General features: G+C 38.2%; 2 protein-coding genes across 2 annotated transcripts; one reads left to right on the forward strand and one right to left on the reverse strand.

Moving 5' to 3' along the window:
- Window positions 1-3,181: 3,181 nt before the first annotated feature.
- Window positions 3,182-3,802, reverse strand: LOC131004196 (uncharacterized). The gene is made up of 3 exons (XM_057930817.1): window positions 3,614-3,802; window positions 3,307-3,537; window positions 3,182-3,241 (listed from the first exon to the last, which is right to left on the reverse strand). The coding sequence occupies exons 1-3, from the start codon at window positions 3,800-3,802 to the stop codon at window positions 3,182-3,184; spliced, it is 480 nt and encodes a 159-aa protein (XP_057786800.1).
- A 4,896-nt stretch (window positions 3,803-8,698) lies between these two features.
- LOC131004197 (uncharacterized) lies at window positions 8,699-10,320 on the forward strand. Its single transcript, XM_057930819.1, has 2 exons — window positions 8,699-9,148; window positions 9,376-10,320. The coding sequence occupies exons 1-2, from the start codon at window positions 8,699-8,701 to the stop codon at window positions 10,318-10,320; spliced, it is 1,395 nt and encodes a 464-aa protein (XP_057786802.1).
- Window positions 10,321-20,326: the final 10,006 nt, after the last annotated feature.

Raw genomic sequence — 20,326 nt, forward strand, 5'->3', positions numbered from 1 at the left:
CTATATTGTCATGTGAAAGCATGAAGGGTGTAGCCATAACCCCTGCATTGTTACTTTTAAATAAGAAAAGATGTCAGTATACAGGACACAACAATCTTCATCTAAGAAAAATGCCCTAAAAAGTCTTAAATTATGATGAAACAAAAAAAAGACATAGTGAGTGTTCGAGACCATAGGTATATGTGCTTCAACTTAAGATCATAGATTATAGGAAACTCACATGAGGAGGTGTAAGGGAAGCCTCGAAGAGTTGTATTCCGATGCAAAATTCCTAACAGATGCAAAAGAGGAAAGATCGAGTTCCATAACATCAATTTTAGCATCAGAGAATTCATTGATTATTGTTTCTTTGATCTTTCTAGAGCTCTCCAGATTACGCACTGCCATAATTACACGAACACCACGTAATGCCAGGACTCGAGCAGTTTCTTCTCCAATGCCACTTGTTGCTCCTTATAGACGGACAAGATCAAAGCACAGAAAATCAGAACATTAATACAAGCATCATGATTTCCATCCCTTCCAAGCCACATACTAAGAAAAGTTTTCAGTTCAATCAATAGATATCCACATAAAATTGGTTAGTTCAAGGAATATTGCTACAGCCCTCAATCTTATGGTGTGCTTGGACTCTCATTCATGGATATGCATGTTCAAGCGAAGATGTGAATTTGCAGATTGGATTGAAACCAAAAGACAAAGAAAAAGGAAGCAAACAGCAAACCTTGATTCTAAACTTGCTTTCGGGTACATCTGTGCAGTCAGGTCGCACTTGATAGTAAGAATCGGCTGGAGTTCCTACGTCCTTCCACATTTTTCCCAATTTACACAGAATGATCCTTTCCCTAGAAAACGGTGAAAGAATAAAGGCGGCTTCAGTCTCTTGTAATGATCTCAGATCTCCACACACCTAAAAATCAAACAAGCACAAATTGTAAAAATTCGGACAACAAAGTTCGAATCTCTTACCACAGTCATCCACACTCAACACACATTAGCAAATCGACATCTAAATCCCTGACAAAAAACAAATCAAATCCCTGACTAAATGCCTATCAGATTGATGAATAAAATATCCAGTTTTATCTAAAATCAAATTAAAATAGTGCAGAGCCAGCTTTCATAATTAACTGGAACAGCAAAAGACTGGATACTTAGCATATATACAAAAGAAAGTTCAACATGTCCTCATAGATGCCAATAGACAAACTCTTTACAGCACAGGCAAGACGCTAAAATTGTTCTCTAAAACTATGGACTTCAATGTATACTCTTGTAGGTAACACTTTCATGCTTAACTCAGCTAAAACTCTGACCCTTCGGTGAAACAATATATCATAAAGCAATGAAATTTTGTTTAGCCCCTTCTTTGTGTGTCTTTTTCTTTTTCAATAGTAAGCTCCTTTTGTTTTAATTGCTAAAAGGTGAAGATTTATATAGTTTATGCAGAAACTGAAGCAAGCTCATGAAGTGGATATCCATCAAATATTCAAATGTATATCAAATTACCATCTATTGAAACATATATTGACAAGTAAAGACCTAAGTGAGTAGAAGATAGCATAGAAGCAGCAGTGAGCAGGAAAGCTTACCCGCAGCTGTAGACAACATTATAAATCATATTGGTTCCACTTCGCTCATCTATGATAGGCTCAAAACATTCATACATAACAGAGAAAGTAACAGCCAACTTGGAATTGCTTTCTATCTTTAAGGAACCACAATATACATTCTTCTTTCTGGATAAAATTCCAAAGCAACAAATTCACAATATACGAAACCCCACCCCCGTGGGCTCAGGGCGTTACACTATCCTTCCCTGAGCTCATAGCTCGAAAACCCCCAATTCATCCCTCAGCAAAATAACCAGAACCCAAATCCAACCCCAATCCAGCCTATAAACCACTAAACGATATAAGCTTTAAGCGCCTTAGTGCATAGAGAAAATAGCATGAAGATGCCATCTGCAACACATATGTACACCAAAGAAAACAGCCTGTAATCCAATCAATCTTTGAACAAAATAAGAAATTACCATAAACGAGCTCTCTATGGAAAGAGAAAGGTGGACCGGTGGCATCGTTTCCGCCACTGCTCGCCGGGAGTTGGAGGAGAAAGAGAGGTGATTAGAGAATTAGGGCTTTCCCCCTTTCCTGCCTCGATTATGTGGAGTTGAGAAGAGAACCGGCCGTAGAACACCATCGGCTCGCCGATCCTCGGACCACCAGCAACGATGGGCGGGCTCTAGGTCGCGTAGCTCGCCGGTCTTCCTGAGATGGCGACGGCTGGGTTGTTTCGAACAGAGAAGAACTAGGGCTCAACCAATCGAATAGAGAAGAACTAGGGCGCGGGGCAGCAGCGAGGGTGGGCGGCGACGGGCCGGTGCAGGGCAGCGGCGCCGGCGGCGGAGTTGAGAGGGGAGAGAGGGAGTCGAGAGACAGGATTGGATTCAGCGCGGGATTGGAGAAAATTTTTGAAGAGATTGGGGGAAATTTTGAAGAGAAATAAGGATTTGTCTTTTTCTTTTTTTCACTTTTAATATTCAATTTTTGGTATTTAGATTTCTAATTTAGATTTTTAATAAAAAAAATGTTATGAATTTTTTATTTTTCAAAGTCTATATCTAGGAATAAATTCAAATTTTAGGATAAATAATTTATTTGTTATTTTTTAATATAATATAAGATAATATAATATTATTTTAAAAAAATTAATAAAAAAAATTATACATAACAGTTTTTAAAGACGCTCATACATAACGGTTCAAAAACCGTTGTAAATGACTCTTATACATAACGGTTCAAAAACCGTTGTAAATTACTGTTATAAAAGATGGTCATAGATAACGGTGGCACAACGGTTTTGTAATACCGTTATGTATGCAACTAATAGATAACGCAAAAACATAACGCATTTGTTCAAACCGTTATCTATGCATTTAGATAACAGTACATAGATAACGGATTTTCGCAAAACCGTTATCTATTCCTAAAAGTGCGCTCATACATAACGGTTTTTGAAAAAAACCGTTATCTATTCACTGTTATGTATGTAAACTTTTGTAGTAGTGATGGTTTTATTGCAATTTTTGAATGATGGAATGATATGGTTTGCTTCATCTTGCCTTTCTTCGTCAAAGTTATTCAGCTTTCATTTTATGTTTGAATGATGGATCATTTGTTTACAACATATAATCCAAAATGTGCTTCAATTTCATCTCCAAAACAAAGGGATACATGATCTACAATAGAGTTCATAGAACTTTACAAAGACATGTTAAACTAGTGCAAAATATGCAAATAGCACCCAAGAAGCAAGCAACATTGCAGTAACTAGTCTAACTTTCTTCTTAATTTCGTTTGAATCTGATTTCAAAGCTTGAACAAAATCCCAAAGCTTGACAATTTCCGGCTCCATATCAGTGGGTGCCGAGCTTGAGCTCTCCTTAATCTTCATGAGCTTCAACTCATTGATAACTTCCTTGCCTCTTTCGCTAATTGGTTCATCAAGCCAATAAAAAAAACCACAGTTCTTCGTCTAAAACACGAAATTGCAGATATTTAAAGCAAGAAAGTTCAAAAAATACAAGCTTGATGCAAAATCACAAACATACCTTCCAATTTCGACATCCATAAAACCTCCTACCGGGGTTTTCGTCAGTCCACGATGTCATTATCACAGCCCTCAACCTTCTACCGTCAATTTCGCACGTACAACGCCTGGGATTTTGATTCTCTTCAAACTGACGTCCACCGCGCGATGTGCTTGATCCATAACCACCGGAGACGAAATTCAGACTCATGGCTAAAAATGAAGTCCAACAACACGAAGAAACCCTATTCTAATTTCAGAAAAACCCGAAAGATGATCCGGAATTTGCAACAAATCATCGCCGGCTAGGGTTCTTCGAACGCAAACATATTCCCCAAATAAAAAGGGGGATTTCGGGTAGTTACAAGTGGGACCCACCAAAAAAAGAAAAATAAAAAAAAACTAATAAGTAAACGTCTGTTAAGTGGACGTTAGGTCAAAGGGTTTATTTGTTCAAAATTAATTACGATAGGGGTTTATTTGATACCCCCTTGCCATAGGGTCTGCATTGTAATAAGGGTTTCCACGTTAGGGGCTTATCTGATACTTAACCCTTGTTTTTATATATCAAAGCTAATTGTAAAACATAAACATCCCCTTAGTATTTAAAACGCACACACACACATCCCATCAGAGCAAGAAATACTGATGTTTTTTTGTTTGAAAACCACGAAAAATAATTTATTTCAAATCCCGATGAACAATATCTGTAAGCTAAGACGGGAAATCTTGCTTCCAGATCATTACACCATCAGACCAAACAACGAAATTCGCTAAACAATGGGCGGCCCTATTCGCCTCGCGACGAACATGCCTAAAATAAAAAACAATCCTTTCCTTAGCAAGCACAAATGCGTCAAACAAATCATCACACAAAGAATCTGAGCCCTTGTAATCATCATGGACCACATGCACCGCTAGCATCGAGTCCGAGTATACCACAATCGGGCCAAGATCATTTTCTAAACAAAAGCCAATACCCACCAACATCGCATGCGGCTCACCCATAAAAATCGTCTCTGTCCGCCTAACACGATGCGCCGCAGCAGAGAGCACAGCCCCCTTCCAGTCACGGATAATAAAATCAATACCAGCTGCACCACTCACCTCGTGGAGAGAGAAGTCGACATCAAGGCGAAGGACACCACGGCGGGGAGGTATCCAACGACCATCTCCTTCCTTTGGCAGCAGTCTTTGATAGTCAAGAACTTCAACTTTAGCATTTTGATAAGCTATCAAGTAATGCTCCACACCAGCAAGACTCTCGAGACAAGAAGAGGAGGCTTTACCATGCTTCTTATCACACATCCACCGCCACACACTCCAAAGACACATGCAAAAGATTTCAAAACTCGCCAAACTCTTTTTCTCAAAAATCAATCTGCATATTTCTTCCAGAGAAAGGTTTCTGCAACTCTTTAAAAGTATCCACCAGACCGAACTCTTCCACGCCAAAATAACACAATCACAGAACAACAAATAGTGAACTGTAGATCCCCAATCACGCTTGCACCACGAACAAACCCCGCTGATTGGTAGATGATGACGCACTAAATTCAAATCTGTAGCAATAAGATTTTGAGTAGCACGCCATTGGAAAATCCGAGCTTTCGGAGGAATGTTAGCGAGCCAAACTGAACTCCACCATTTTTTAAGATCGTTAGAAGTGGTAGCTGGATTCGGAGAGTAATATCCAGTGGCAGCAAGATAACCAGATTTAACTGAAAACTGTCATTTCTCATCAAAAATCCAGTACCAGTCGTCATCTAGCTCCAACCGCGACAAAGGAATCTTTTCAATAGCTTGCACCTCAAACGGTAGAAAAGAGTCAGCGAGTTTTGTCAAGTCCCAAACACCATTCACCATGAATTCCTCGACAAGAGTGTCATTAGAATTCTCCAGAAGACACGACGCCATGCCATTGCCGTGAACAGGGATCCACGGATCGAGAAAGGCTTTGGTCGACCTGCCATTTCCAACTCGCCTCCTCAAACCTTGCTTGAGCAAGTCACGACCCCACAGCAGCGATCTCCAAGCATACGAAGAGTTACATGAAGAGTTAGCAGCAAGCAAGTCACCTTGCTTAAAATATCTTCCTCTCAACACCCTTGCCGCCAACGAATTGGGGAACTTAAGCAACCTCCATACCTGCTTTGCCAAAAGAGCTTGGTTAAACAAAGCCAATTTCCGGAAGCCCATTCCACCTTTAGATTTAGGCCAACAAAGCTTATCCCACGTCGACCAATGCAAACGCTTTTCGGACTCCGATTCCCCCCACCAAAAATTCGAGCAAGCTCGTTCAATATCCGCACAAATGGCCATAGGAACCTTGAAGCAACTCATCGTATAGGTAGGAATGGCTTGAATAACTGACTTAATGAGAATCTCCTTACCACCGGCTAAAAACAGCTTATTTTTCTAAGAGCTGATTTTCCTGTAAACTCTTTCTCTAAGAAAATCGAACTGGACTCTCTTTTGGCGCACAATAAAGGTCGGCAGCCCAAGATAAAGAGCGTGTCCCGAAGTCTCGCATATGCCCAACATATCCACCACCATCTTACTATCACGCTTAGAAGTGCAAGGGCTGAAAGAAACAGCTGATTTCTCAAAATTAACTAGCTGTCCCGAAGCCGTCGAGTATAAACCCAATGTTAACAAAGCAATACTTCAAAGCAATTCCAAAATTAAGAAAGATAGAAGATATATTGATTTGCCGAATAGATGGTTTAATTATGCGCTAAAAAATTACTTAAGAACCTTGAGTTCCCAATAATAATACTTAATCCTTAATTTACCAAACTACAAGTAAATTTTTAAAGTGATGTTCAAAATTTAAAATGGAGATTATACATATGTTGTGATTTGTTTTGCAATTAACCCTAATTACTATCCTATATGATTTGTTTATGAATTACTTCGATACCAATTTTCACCAATTCCTTAATTTATATGACTTTAATTAATTAACCAAAACATGCTTAAATTTAATTGAAACATATGTGCCTAAAAGGGATAGAGTTTTTATTATGAACTAAAGAGGGAAACAAAAACACTAATTAAATCCCCAAATACAAGTAATCAAAAGTAAGTGATTTGAATATACGTGAAAAAAACTTAGGGAAAGAACACTAGTTATTCAACAATTCAAAGAGTAATAAACTCATTTGAAAGTTGTAGAAAAACAAAAGAGGGGGAGATCTGAATTAGGGTTTCTAAAATCGGGAACATTTCGCCCTATTTCCCAATTAAATGTTAGAAGCTAGCTGCAACTTAATAGCTTATATAGGGTTTCATGAAAGTCTTCAAGAATCAAGATCTTCATTTCAAAAATATATATATCTAAGGACAAAGAAAAACTATTTAACATAAAATAAAATAAAACTTACCTTGATTAGTGACATGATGATCCATCGCAGATAGACATAGATCAGGTAAAGAAAATGACAAAAATTGGCTGACAGAAGATGAGAGAGCACAAATCTAATCATACATAAAGATTATTTAAATCACGATTCTTCATTAATGATATATACATATTGTGTATACTTAGTTGTGCTCTATATCTTCTGTCAACGCGACTTCAAGAAAAGCTGGGCATCCAAACAGGGCCTTTATGTAATTGTGCCTACAAACAAGGAACCAATATGAACACAAAATATTTTGTTCTAGAATTTAAAGATTAAAAGGGTCTGGTAAAATCTTGAATGAACGTGTTTCCAAAGTGGCCCCTTTTATTAGTAGAGATAATTATGACCGAAAGAAATGTTTTTAAAAAAGAAGAAGAAGAAGAAAACAGAAATTTGAAAAGAAGGGTTAGCTTGTTTATGACCTATTCACAATTGTATGGATGAGAGGAGAGGGTTTTCTAGGTGGGACCCAAATCTCATGGTTAAATAGCAACAGTTATTTGGATTTTTTATTTTTGATGATTGTGACATTTATATTGTACGCGACATGATCTTGAAACAATTGCATGCAGAGACGGATCTATTGTATGGCTGCACTGGGCTTCAGCCCAGTGCAAGCCCAATATTGCCTCTTATATATATATATATATATATATATATATATATATATCTAATGTCTATATATATATAGACATTAGATATATATAATGTCTATATATATATATATCTAATGTCTATATAAAACATCCCATATCCAGCCCACCCCAACTTAAAAGAAGAAAAAAAAAATTCTAACATATGGAATTAAAGGTTGCGGCGCAAGTCAACGAAAGATGACTTAATTAAACTAATTAGGGCACGGATTTTAAGTAATATATTAGCAGCAAGCAATAGCAATAGCTAATTTAAAAAAGCAATATCAATACCGCTTCAAAAAAATAAAGCAATAGCTAATAGTTGTCGTCTGAGTCTGTCTCGCACAAATTCTTTAATTTGACAATTCTCCATCATCTCAGCAACAAGCCAACAACAAGCAACAAACAAGTTTGACAATTACGGTATGTAATTAAATTCTAACTTAGAATTAATATTGAAATTGTATTTATTTTTATTGAATTTAATTTCATGATACTGAAAATTGAAATAGAGAAAATAATTTATAATTAATCATTGAAACACTCCTATTTAATTTGTAATTGTTAGTTTCGATACATATAAGCAAACATTATAAAACTTTTAATTTTTTATTTTTAAATTTCTTGTGGTAATTTAGATGGAGCACCAACATATTACAAAGAAAGAAAGGACTTATATCATCTTTCTTTAAGAAACATGATCGTCAAGATACTCAAGACAATGAAGGTAGATCAGAACCTTCAACCACAGCTGCCCAAAATCAAACTAATCTATCTCCATCAACTCCTGTAGAGCAAAATCCAGTCACATGTATTGAGCGTGATCCAGGTAAAAGAAAACAATTGTGTGAATATTCTGTTAATGCACGAGATGATATAAGACGTGCATATCTCAAAGCTGGGCCTTATCAACCGAAATTGGAAGTGTATCCTGTTACAAAGTTTGGCACTCAAAATCGTAGTTTTCAGAAGAGATGGTTTGATAAGTTCCATTGGTTGGAGTATTCTCTTTCTACAAACAAAGCATATTGTTTCTATTGTTTTATTTTCATCAGTGATGTTAATATGCCTGGCTCTTATGCATTAGTCAATGAAGGATTTGACAACTGGAAAAGAATAAATCAAGGAAATAAGTGCGCATTTCTTACTCATGTTGGTTCGACAGCTACATCACCACATACTATGTGCTTAAGACGTGCTAAAGATTTGATGAGACCAATTGGGCATATAGACAAAGTGATGCATTCTCAATCAATTATTGAGAAACAGAGGAATCGACTGCGCTTGAAGACCTCGATCACAAGTCTTCGATGGCTCGCACTTCAAGGTTGTGCTTTTAGAGGTCATGATAAGTCATCATCTTCATCCAATCGTGGGAATTTTATTGAATTTGTGAAGGCTTTTGTAAATATGAATACAGAAGTTAATGAAGTTGTTCTTGATAATGCTCCGAAAAATGCTCAATATATTGCTCCAGAAATTCAGAAAGAGCTTCTGAATATAATGGCCAATAGAGTACGGCAAATGATTAGTCAAGAAGTTGGAGATAAATATTTTTGTATTCTTGTTGACGAAGCACAAGATATCTCCAAGCAAGAGCAAATGACCATTATCTTGAGGTTTGTGAATGATCATGGAATTTTGACTGAACGTTTTTTTTTGCAATTAAAAGCGTTAGCGACACTACTTCAATAAATTTGAAAAAAGAGATATGTCGTGTTTTTTCTCATCATGATCTGCAGGTAGAGAAAATTAGAGGTAAGGGATATGATGGTGCTAGTAATATGCGTGGTTCATGGAATGGACTTCAGGCATTATTTCTTAGAGATTGTCCATATGCCTATTATATTCATTGCTTTGCCCATCGTCCACAGTTGGCAATAGTTTCTGCAGCTAAAGATATTGGTGTTGTTTGGGAGTTCATTTCTCACTTGGATAATGTTGTTAACATTATAACTTCTTCACCCAAGCGTGTATCTCAACTGCACGTTGCTCAAAGACACGAAATTAAGAGTTTATTGGCTGCAGAAGAACTTGATTCTGGAAGTGGTGTCAATCAAATTGGTAATTTGCAGCGAGCTGGAGCTACTCGTTGGAGTTCACACTACAACTCCGTGAGGAGTTTGATAGGTATGTATGCTGCAACTTGTAAAGTGTTTGAAAGTCTTATTGAACATTCTCAGAATGGAAGATCTAAAGCAGAAGTTCAAGGAGTTTACAAAAATATGGCAAGCTTTGAATTTGTATTCACACTACATCTAATGCATAGGATTATGAGAGTTACTGACTCTCTTTGTCAGATTCTTCAAAGAAAAGTTCAAGATATTTTGGCTGCTATTGCATTTGTCTCTACTACTAAAACTATTCTTCAAGAATTGAGAGAAAGTGGATGGGAAGAATTTCTCGAAGAAGTCAAGGTTTTTTGCTTGAGGAATGATATTGATGCACCCAATTTGGATTCTCCATATAAGGTTGGTCGTTCTCGTGGGCAAACTACAATTGAACATCATTACCATTTTGATGTTTTCAATGGAGCAATAGATTACATCTTGATGGAGTTGAATACAAGATTTGATGATGTGTCAGTTGAATTGCTTTCTCTTAGTGTGGCTTTAGATCCTAAAAACTCTTTCGAATCATTCAATAGTGATAAATATTTGCAAGCTTGCAAGGAAATTCTATCCTGAAGATTTCACTGATCAAGATATTATTTCGTTAGAGTATGAGTTGGGACATTATAAGCACGATGTGATTGTGATGCAGGAGTTTCAAGTTTCTACACTGGTTGAGTTGAGTCAACTACTTATTAAGAGTGGAAAATCGAAGGTCTATGTTATGTTAACTAGACTAATTCATCTAATTTTGACATTGCCTGTTTCTACTGCTACAACTGAACGAGCATTTTCTGCAATGAAGTATGTGAAGACGGCACTTCGTAACAAGATGGGAGATGATTTGCTTGAAGATTCGTTGATGCTTTATATTGAGAGAGATTTTGTTAAAGATGTAGATATAGATTCAATTATTGATGAAATTTACGTATTGAAGTCACGTAGGGCACAACTTATGTGAACATTAAAAATTCTTGATATTCATAAAATTTATTGAGTTGAAGTATTTATTTTTCAGCCCACCCCATTATTAAATCCTGGATCCGCCCCTGATTGAATGCACACCACTAACTTCCGATAATATAGATTTTATTTACAGTGACATCAAAAACCTAATTAATGTGTATTACAACAAATATTAAAAAATGCAAAACACAATAATTATTTCCGCTATAATTTTTATTTTGAGTAATGTTCGTAAGGTGTTTGGCTGACCTTATAAGCTTTTCAAAACTAATCATAATTGTCTTCTTCAAAGTATATGACAAAATAAATTTCTAAACAAATTATAAGTTCTAAGAACTTATGATTAAGTTCCTAAAAAAATATATTCATCTACCTCAATTCATTTTATTATAATTTTATGTACAACAATCATTTTACAAATATTATTCAATTATAATTTGTTATTTTCATCATATACCACTTCAAATTCATTTCTCTTCGATTTTCTATCTCTAATAAATATTTTCTCTTTAGCAAAAAAATTCTCTCTATAACTTATAAATTCAATTATCCAAACATTTTGACAATTTTGTAAACTTTTAAAAACTTACATCTTATAAGCTGTTGAAACTTATAAGCTCGTCAAACACGACTAGATTTCAAGTTACCACAAGATCCTCTAAATAAAAAATATATAAATTAATTAATAATTAGTTTTATAACTACTATAACTATATACATATCTTGTTAATACTTACAAAAATAAACAAAATTTGTCTTAATTTTTACAATATATATATAGTTGACCCGATCAAATCTTGAATTCCTATCTTTGGGCGTGGATGAGAGGAGGAGTTCGTCAAAATATTTCATAAGAATCCCACTTTATAGGTCGAAATCGCCCTAGTATAGTTATTCTCGTTAAAACGAAAATTTCTTCAGTCTCGTCTTATAATGGAGTTATAAATTAAGTAAAATAAATTTAAATGGTGGAGATATTGTCACACCCCAATTCTTGAAACAATAACTATAACTGGGGTACGACTAATCATCTTAATGAACAAGGAAAAACCTTGTAAAATCCGAATGAAAGGGATAACAATCGGGCTTAGCCCCTTTGGGTGAAGAAAGACAGGTATTCAAGTGATACGAATCAATCAACAGACATAATAACTTCAGGATCACAAGTTTAGTGTCATGCTTCAGATAACCAACATTCACTGATCGAAATACTTGAGAGTCAATAGTCTAGGCTCAACAAACGATATTGTTTAGAGTCACAACATAATAGGTCTTTAGTTAAGGAACAAAAGACAGATACTGGCTAGTTCTGCAGCGGAAATCAAAATAAGGAGTTGAACTCTAGCCTCAGCTCCGCCCCGTCATCACCCGCCATTAACCTGAAAACATTTGAAAGTATTTTTGGGCTAAGTACTAATGTACTTAGTGGGCTGCAACTTTTAAAACATTTCACAATCTATAAGAGCAGTTTATCCAATCTTACTGACATGACATAGAAGGTTTTAAAGAGAAATAACTTCTATGCATGTTAAAACATTTCATATATATATATATATATATATATATATATATATATATATATATATATATATCTTTGATTGCGCGCAGTTGTCACACTCTATTCTGTTACTCGCTGTGATCCCGGGCCTTTTAGCCACCGACGGATCTCTGTCTCCCGCTGGCTTGGACTGAGGGCGTAACCCAACCAAGTTTACTTTGACCTCGGGATGCTACCCAGGCAGGCCTCTTATTTCTCATGCTCCGGAACACATCCAGCCGAGCACCCTTATAACGCCTCTGGTTAGAGCCCGATGGAGATCAACCCACCGAGTCAACTAACAAGTGTACACAATTCTCAAACAACGTATTAAGTCATAAGAGAACCTCAATTGATTAACTGCGCGAGCCTTAAACATGGTAGAGTGCACAAAAATATTTATTGGATAAACAGTTTATATTTCACGAATATTTAAGCTCATTAGCTCAATCATACATTTGGAAAATAAGCCCACCTGTATAGGTAAAGCCTGTCGTTTAATCTTATCTCTGAATCGGAATAGCGGTGCTAATCCTCCTGTTGCTCAAAGCCTACAAGAAATCTATTCTTAATAGGTCTCCTTGAATCTAATCTTAAGTCACGGTGAAGTGCTTAATATTCTATGATTCACTTAGCCGGGTTTTCAAAATTTAAAGAATAAATAATTGAAAACATTTCTCTTGAGTTAAGAACACCAACAATATTCTTACTCGACTTTCTTTAATAATTAAAATTATAAATAAAACCAATTAAACAAATGATTGGGCAGCCCATGATTTAAAATAATCAGAGGCCCAGCTGAAAATTTAAAACAAAGGCCCAAAACTCAAGTAAAAATCGGCCCAAGACTCTACTTCAGCCCTAGCCCAACACCCAACTTTTTCCTCCTTCTTCCCCTTCATCAGTTACGCACACACTCACGCTTCAGTCTCTCTCTTTCTCTCGGACTCACGGCCGCGTGCCACCATCCCCGGCAACGAGCGCCGCTCCGGAACACCTCTCCCTCGAACCCCTGTCACTCCCCCTGTTCTCTCTCCTCCTTGGCGATGATGAAAACGCCGCCGCCTCCCTCGGCCTCTCCCTCTCTTGGCCCGTTTCCAGCGACTGCAGCAGCAAGCTGCCGCCGACTGCAACCCCCTCTCTTTTCCCCCGTCCGTGGTCGAGCGACAATGGCAGGGCCGTCGCGCCCTGGCCTCCCTCTGAAAGCTCAATCACCACCCCAGCCCCTGTTCCCGATGGCCGACGACCCCCAGGCCGCCGCCGTCCTGACCTCGACGCAACTCAACCCAATCCAGCCCACCTTTTTCTCTCCAACCGTGGCCGGGTAGCAGCGACACAGCCGCCGTGCCCTGCCTCCCTCGACTCTCGACTCGACAGCAATCACAAACCAAGTTCAAGACTCAACCTTTATTCCTTCTTTTAAAAAAAATAAACATGCTTGTAAAATTATATACGAACAGAGTGTATGCATATGAATAAAGTTTGCATCTTTACAATTTCTTGCAAAAACTTATACTGGTATGTTGGTTTACTGGAATGACACCATTGATATGCTTGAATTTACAGTTGAGTAAATGAGATAAGGGCTCAAGAGGGAACCTTAAGAGGTTTCGGTTGAGATTCGTTCTGTTGTTGCTTGAATGAGGAGTTGCTGGTTTAACTTCTTACAGAAGGGATAATGAATGTGCCGAGAAGGGTGGAGTAATCTCATCAATGGTGTTGGGTGATGACAGTCGAGAGAGGAGAGAGAGAAGAGAGAGGAAAGAGACGTTTGTTATGAGGGATGAAAGAGAAAGGTGTTGTTTTATTTAACCCCAATTACTTAGCCATCAAGTATTGGATAAATAACAAATGCTTAATTATCCACTTGCATAAAATATCTTATCCGTTAACTATGTTTATCCACTTGCTTTGACTTCTCTCTCTCTAAAGTTAGTTCCGCACCGGAGCAGAGAAATGCTCGCCAGTGCAGAGGAATGCTCGCCAGTACAGCGGAATGCTCGCCAGTACAGCGGAATGCTCGGCAGAGGGTTCACTCGCTAGAGGAATCACTCGGCAGAGGAATCACTCGCCAGAGGAATCACTCGCCAGAGGGTTCGCTCGCCAGAGGAATCACTTGCCAGAGGAATCACTTGGCAGAGGATTCACTCGCCAGAGAAATCACTCGACAGAGGGTTCGCTCGCCAGAGGAATCACTCAGCAGAGGAATCACTCGCCAGAGGAATCACTCGGCAGAGGGTTCGCTCGCCAGAGGAATCACCCGACAGAGGAATCACTCGCCAGAGGAATCACTCGGCAGAGAAATCACTCGCCAGAGGATTCGCTCGCCAGAGGAATCACTTGCCAGAGGAATCACTCTCGTATTTAAATTAATATGCAATGCACAAAATAAAATTTAAATAACTTGAAAATTTACAAATGCTTTCGTAAATCATTTTTGTTGGAATTAAATAAATTCTTTTTTTCTCAATCCGGCGTGAATCATCTTAAATCTAAGTTCCAAATTATTCTAAACTTAGCTCGAGAAAACGGGGTATTACATCCCTCCCTCCTTAAAGAAAATTTCGTCCCCGAAATTACATACCTTGGTAATCTAGCTCGGGATACTTGACTTTCATTGAATCTTCAAGTTCCCATGTGGCCTCTTTCATCCCGTGATGGTTCCACTTCACTTTAACGAGAATGATGTTCTTGTTACGTAAAACTTGAACCTTGCGATCAAGTATCTGGACTGGTTTCTCTTCATAACTTAAGTCCTGGGCTAGGACTACTTCATCATGCTTAATCACATGTTTTGGATCGAACACATACTTTCTTAACTGAGAGACATGAAACACATTGTGCACGTCTCCAATACTGGGCGGCAATGCCAACCTATAGGCTACAGGGCCTATCTTATCTAGGATCTCAAAAGGTCCTATATAACGGGGTCGTAACTTGCCCCTCTTTCCGAAACGTATAACTCCATTTGAGGGAGAAACTTTGAGGAAAACTCGATCCCCAACATTGAATTCTAACTCCGATCGGCGTTTATCGGCGTAAGACTTTTGTCTATCTTGAGCTTCTTTGATTCTTCGCTTGATGCGGTCGACCTTCTCAACCATCTGTTGGATCAGTTTAAGACCTAACAACTTTCTTTCACCTACTTCATCTTAGTAAAGTGGTGAACTACATTTTCGACCATATAAGGCCTCATCTGGATCCTTCCAAATGTTGCTTGATAACTGTTGTTATAAGTAAATTCTACGAGAGGTAACAAATCCTCCCAACTTCTACCTTTGTCTGCGACAATCGTTCGCAACGAATGTTTTTTTTTTGAATCTGAATTGTTCTTTCTGACTGTCCGTCAGTCTGAGGATGGTACGTTGTGCTGAAAATTAGTTGAGTGCTCATGGCTTCTTGTAAACTTTTCCAGAAACGCGATGTGAATCTGGTGTCACGATCTGACGTGATAGATACAGGTACACCGTGAAGGCGTACTATCTCTTTGACATCTAACTTTGCAAGTTTCTCCAATCCAAAAGTCATTTGAATTGGCAGAAAGTGCGCTGTCTTTGATAGTCGGTCCACTATGACCCAAATTGCAGTGTTTCCACATGCCGACTTTGGTAGGCTCACTACGAAGTCCATGTTGATGTGCTCCCACTTCCACTCGGGGATTGGTAATGGTTGCAGCATTCCATACGGCCTCTGATGCGCGGCCTTCACTTGTTGACAAGCGAGACATCGCTCCACAAACAAGGCTACATCTTTTTTCATTTCTTTCCACCAGAAAATTTTCTTTAAATCCTGGTACATCTTTGTGCTGCCTGGATGTGTAGTGTAAGGAGTATCATGAGCCTCGCTCATAATCTCGTTCTTTAACTCTTCATTGTATGGTACACACAACCCTTTACCAACCAAAAGTGTGTTATTCTTTGCTTCAGTGAATCCTTTCGTTTCATTCGTTCTTGCGGCAAGACGCATCTTCTCCAAGAACCAATCTTCTCTTTGTGCTTGCACAATTCTTTCTCTCAAATAAGGTTTAGCTGTTAGCGCAGCTACACAACCCGATGCTAAAACTGGGGGATAAACAATTTCTAAACTGAGTGAGACGAAGTCACGATTCAGTTCATTTTGTTGGGTGATAAAATACCCTAGCTTAGCCTTCGTCTTTCGACTCCGGGCGTCAACTACTACATTCGCTTTTCCTGGATGGTAACTGATGGTGCAATCGTAATCATTTACTAATTCGAGCCATCTTCGTTGTCTCATGTTCAAATCCTTTTGTTCGAAGAAGTACTTCAAACTCTTATGATCTGTAAAGATCTCACACCTAACTCCATAGAGGTAGTGTCTCCAAATCTTCAGCGCGTGCACGACGGCTGCTAGTTCTAAATCATGAGTTGGGTAGTTAAGCTCATGGGGCTTCAATTGACGAGGCGCATATGCTATCACATTCTGATTTTGCATCAACACGCAACCCGATCCTAGTTTCGAGGCATCAGTGTACGCCACGAATTCTTCATTCTCTTCTGGTATTGCTAACACTGGTACAGTAGTCAGCCTAGTCTTGAGCTCCTTAAAATTTTGTTCGCATGCTTCAGACCAAACGTATTTAGTCCATTTTCTCAGAAGCTGAGCCGTTGGCCTAGCCAATTTCAAGAATCCTTCGATGAACCTTATGTTGTAACCTGCTAGACCGAGAAAACTTCTGATCTCATTGACATTTGATGGTGCCTTCCATTCCTTGACTGCTTCGACCTTGGCGGGGTCTACTTTGATTCCTTCAGTCGACACTTTATGACCGAGAAACATAACTTCCTTTAACCAAAATTCACACTTGTTGAATTTGGTAAACCATTACTCATTACGCAGGGTTTTGAGTACGATGCGTAAGTGCTCTTTATGTTGTTCTTCGGTCTTAGAGTATACGAGGATGTCGTCGATGAACACTAAGACAAATCTATCGAGATACTGATGGAAAACTCTGTTCATTAGGTCCATGAAGACTGCTGGGGCATTCGTTAGATCGAAGGGCATTACTGTGAACTTGTAAAGTCCATAACGCGTTCGAAATGCTGTCTTTGGGATGTCTTCTCTTTTCATCCTGAGTTGGTGGTAACCAGATCTTAGGTCAATCTTGGGAAACACACCGACTCCTCTCAGCTGTTTTAACAGGTCGTCTATCCTCGGAAGATGATATCTATTCTTATGAGCTTGCTTCAACTTCTTATAATCAATACACATCCTTAGTGTATCATCTTTTCTTTGACATCTTGAATTAGTGCTCCCCATAGTGACATACTATGTTGCATGAAACTAGGTCTGGTGAAAATTTGGTAATTCATTGGGAAAAATATCTTTGTACTCTCAAATCTGTTGAACTTCCTTAATTGTTTCCTTCGTCCTAAGTCACCTTTTCAGATTGACCAGGGAATTCTAACATCAAACTTTTCTCATCGTCTTCGTAACTTTCACTTCGAGGATTAATGGCACTCCTTCAGCCATGTAAGCTCATTTTCCCATTTCCAAATGGTTATTTAATAGGGGTTTCTAAGTTTCCATTGTGGTGGCGTTCCAACTTTATTCTTGCTGTAGCTTCTGGCACTTTAGCCAAAGCATTCACTCTCTTAGCTTGAGCCTACTAGCCTTGGGGTTGGGTTATACCTTAAGTTTAGTTCTAGTGCTTTCCTTCCATTTAAGGATTTCCTCCATTTCTTTCATTCCATTTCCTTTTTCTTTACCTCCATCTTGAGGTGGTGTACATATCTTGTTTGTGCGTGAACTTTTTCCTTCTCCAATTGTTGTAGTGACTCGGTGGTGAGAGTCTCGTTCATTGCTTGTTCCTTCGTAATATCTTCCTAGTTTACTAGGGGAATTGAAAATCTCATGCCGCGATTCATTTATGAACTCCTTTACGCATTTCTCATTATTGTCCACCATGTGGACCACATATTGACAGCTGGTTGAAAACTTCATCATACTCACTACCTGCTCCAGTTCTTCGCTTGAGATTCCAAAAATCGCTTTGATTACTAAAAAACAGCTTGATACTTAGTGCATCGTTCTAATGGTTGAAAACTAACGACAAACTGAGTAATTCTAATCGCTACTATACTTATCGTAATAAAAGGATATTATATGGTGACAACTATATAGTGCGAGTCTATATATATTGGGATGATGCTTTACCTCGAGATCAAAAATCTGAATTGGCAATCACCAAGATCTTAGTCATGTGGGCTGGCCAGACCCGACAAAACAAATCACTCAGTCAAATGGGAGCTTCGTCCCTAATCATGTCAACTTCTTATTCATGTAAGGCTCTGGTCAAACTTCTAACTTTAAAACACTTACTAACAAGTACTTCATCCTCAGTTACTGATACCATGAAAGTCCATTCTATGTCGTTCTAGCAAAGCTATCACGACTAACATCATAATCATAAGCAACATAAGTTCTTATGTGAAAAACTTAATCTCACCGCTATTGAAATAGCTCAAGTGAATCCTTAGTCTTAAGGCATTGCCTCTATGTTGTAACATATCTATGTTAAACATTTCTATCTTACCAATCCTTACTTAAATCGATCAAGCGGTGCTATCACGATTAACATTCTCAAGGCATTCTTGGGTGGTACTCAAACGGTTTGTAAGAGGACCCATCATTCTAATCGTATAGGCAGCTAGCCTAAAACGACAATATAAAGCTTTCTCATTCATTCATTCATACTTCTGTTTCTTTTGAAACCTTAACATATATGGACATTTAAAGTCCCTTTCATGAAAACTTTGCTTGTGCCGGAAAGATTCAAGGAATCTAACTCGACCATACATCTGGTATTCGTGAAAGGCTTGATAGTCCTAAACACGACTTTAACTCATCTTATCGTTAAGGGCTCGGGTTGTCCCAAACATGATACTTGCTTATCTTATCGTTAAGGGCTCGGGTTGTCCCAAACACGATACTTGCTTATCTTATCGTTAAGGGCTCGTGTTGTCCCAAACACGATACTTAGCTGGTTACATGAGTCAAAGACCCAAAATAACAATATGAAAGCGATTAGCAATTCATAACTTATAGCATATGGAAAGCGGTAAGCAATTCACATAGCATCATTTACTGAAAGCGCGCACTTCTTGGAAACTCTTCAATCATTTAATATCTTTGAAACTTTGAAATCGTACCTTTTTCTTGCGGCAGTGTGACGGCGAGCTGAGGTTCAACAACTTTCTTAGAAGTCTAGAGGTACTAATCTAGACTCGACATTAGAAATTCTTGGTTATCAGAGACATGAAAGAAAACTTATGCTCTGATACCACTCTGTCACACCCCAATTATTGAAACAATAACTATAACTGGGGTACGACTAATCATCTCAATGAACAAGGAAAAACCCTTGTAAAATCCGAATGAAAGGGATAACAATCAGGCTTAGCCCCTTTGGGTGAAGAAAGACATGTATTCAAGTGATACGAATCAATCAACAGACATAATAACTTCAGGATCACAAGTTTAGTGTCATGCTTCAGATAACCAACATTCACTGATCGAAATACTTGAGAGTCAATAGTCTAGGCTCAACAAACGATATTGTTTAGAGTCACAACATAATAGGTCTTTAGTTAAGGAACAAAAGACAGATACTGGCTAGTTCTGCAGCGGAAATCAAAATAAGGAGTTGAACTCTAGCCTCAGCTCCGCCCCGTCATCACCCGCCATTAACCTGAAAATATTTGAAAGTATTTTTGGGCTAAGTACTAATGTACTTAGTGGGCTGCAACTTTTAAAACATTTCACAATCTATAAGAGCAGTTTATCCAATCTTACTGACATGGTAGGTCATAAGAGAACCTCAATTGATTAACTGCGCGAGCCTTAAACATGGTAGAGTGCACAAAAATATTTATTGGATAAATAGTTTATATTTCACGAATATTTAAGCTCATTAGCTCAATCATACATTTGGAAAATAAGCCCACCTGTATAGGCAAAGCCTGTCGTTTAATCTTATCTCTGAATCGGAATAGCGGTGCTAATCCACCTGTTGCTCAAAGCCTACAAGAAATCTATTATCAATAGGTCTCCTTGAATCTA

This window comes from Salvia miltiorrhiza, unplaced genomic scaffold (genome assembly GCF_028751815.1).
Source record: "Salvia miltiorrhiza cultivar Shanhuang (shh) unplaced genomic scaffold, IMPLAD_Smil_shh original_scaffold_354_1, whole genome shotgun sequence".
NCBI classification, from domain to species: domain Eukaryota; kingdom Viridiplantae; phylum Streptophyta; class Magnoliopsida; order Lamiales; family Lamiaceae; genus Salvia; species Salvia miltiorrhiza.

What these genes read in the sequence shown, in the direction of transcription:
- LOC131004197 (XM_057930819.1), top strand. Translation starts at nt 8,699, where the DNA reads ATGCCTGGCTCTTATGCATTAGTCAATGAAGGATTTGACAACTGGAAA. An exon ending in TGAATATAATGGCCAATAGA is followed by an intron (nt 9,149 to 9,375) that starts GTACGGCAAATG and finishes CATGATCTGCAG; the next exon opens with GTAGAGAAAATTAGAGGTAA.
- LOC131004196 (XM_057930817.1), bottom strand. Translation starts at nt 3,802, where the DNA reads ATGAGTCTGAATTTCGTCTCCGGTGGTTATGGATCAAGCACATCGCGC. An exon ending in ATGGATGTCGAAATTGGAAG is followed by an intron (nt 3,538 to 3,613) that starts GTATGTTTGTGA and finishes TTCGTGTTTTAG; the next exon opens with ACGAAGAACTGTGGTTTTTT. An exon ending in CAATGTTGCTTGCTTCTTGG is followed by an intron (nt 3,242 to 3,306) that starts GTGCTATTTGCA and finishes ACTCTATTGTAG; the next exon opens with ATCATGTATCCCTTTGTTTT.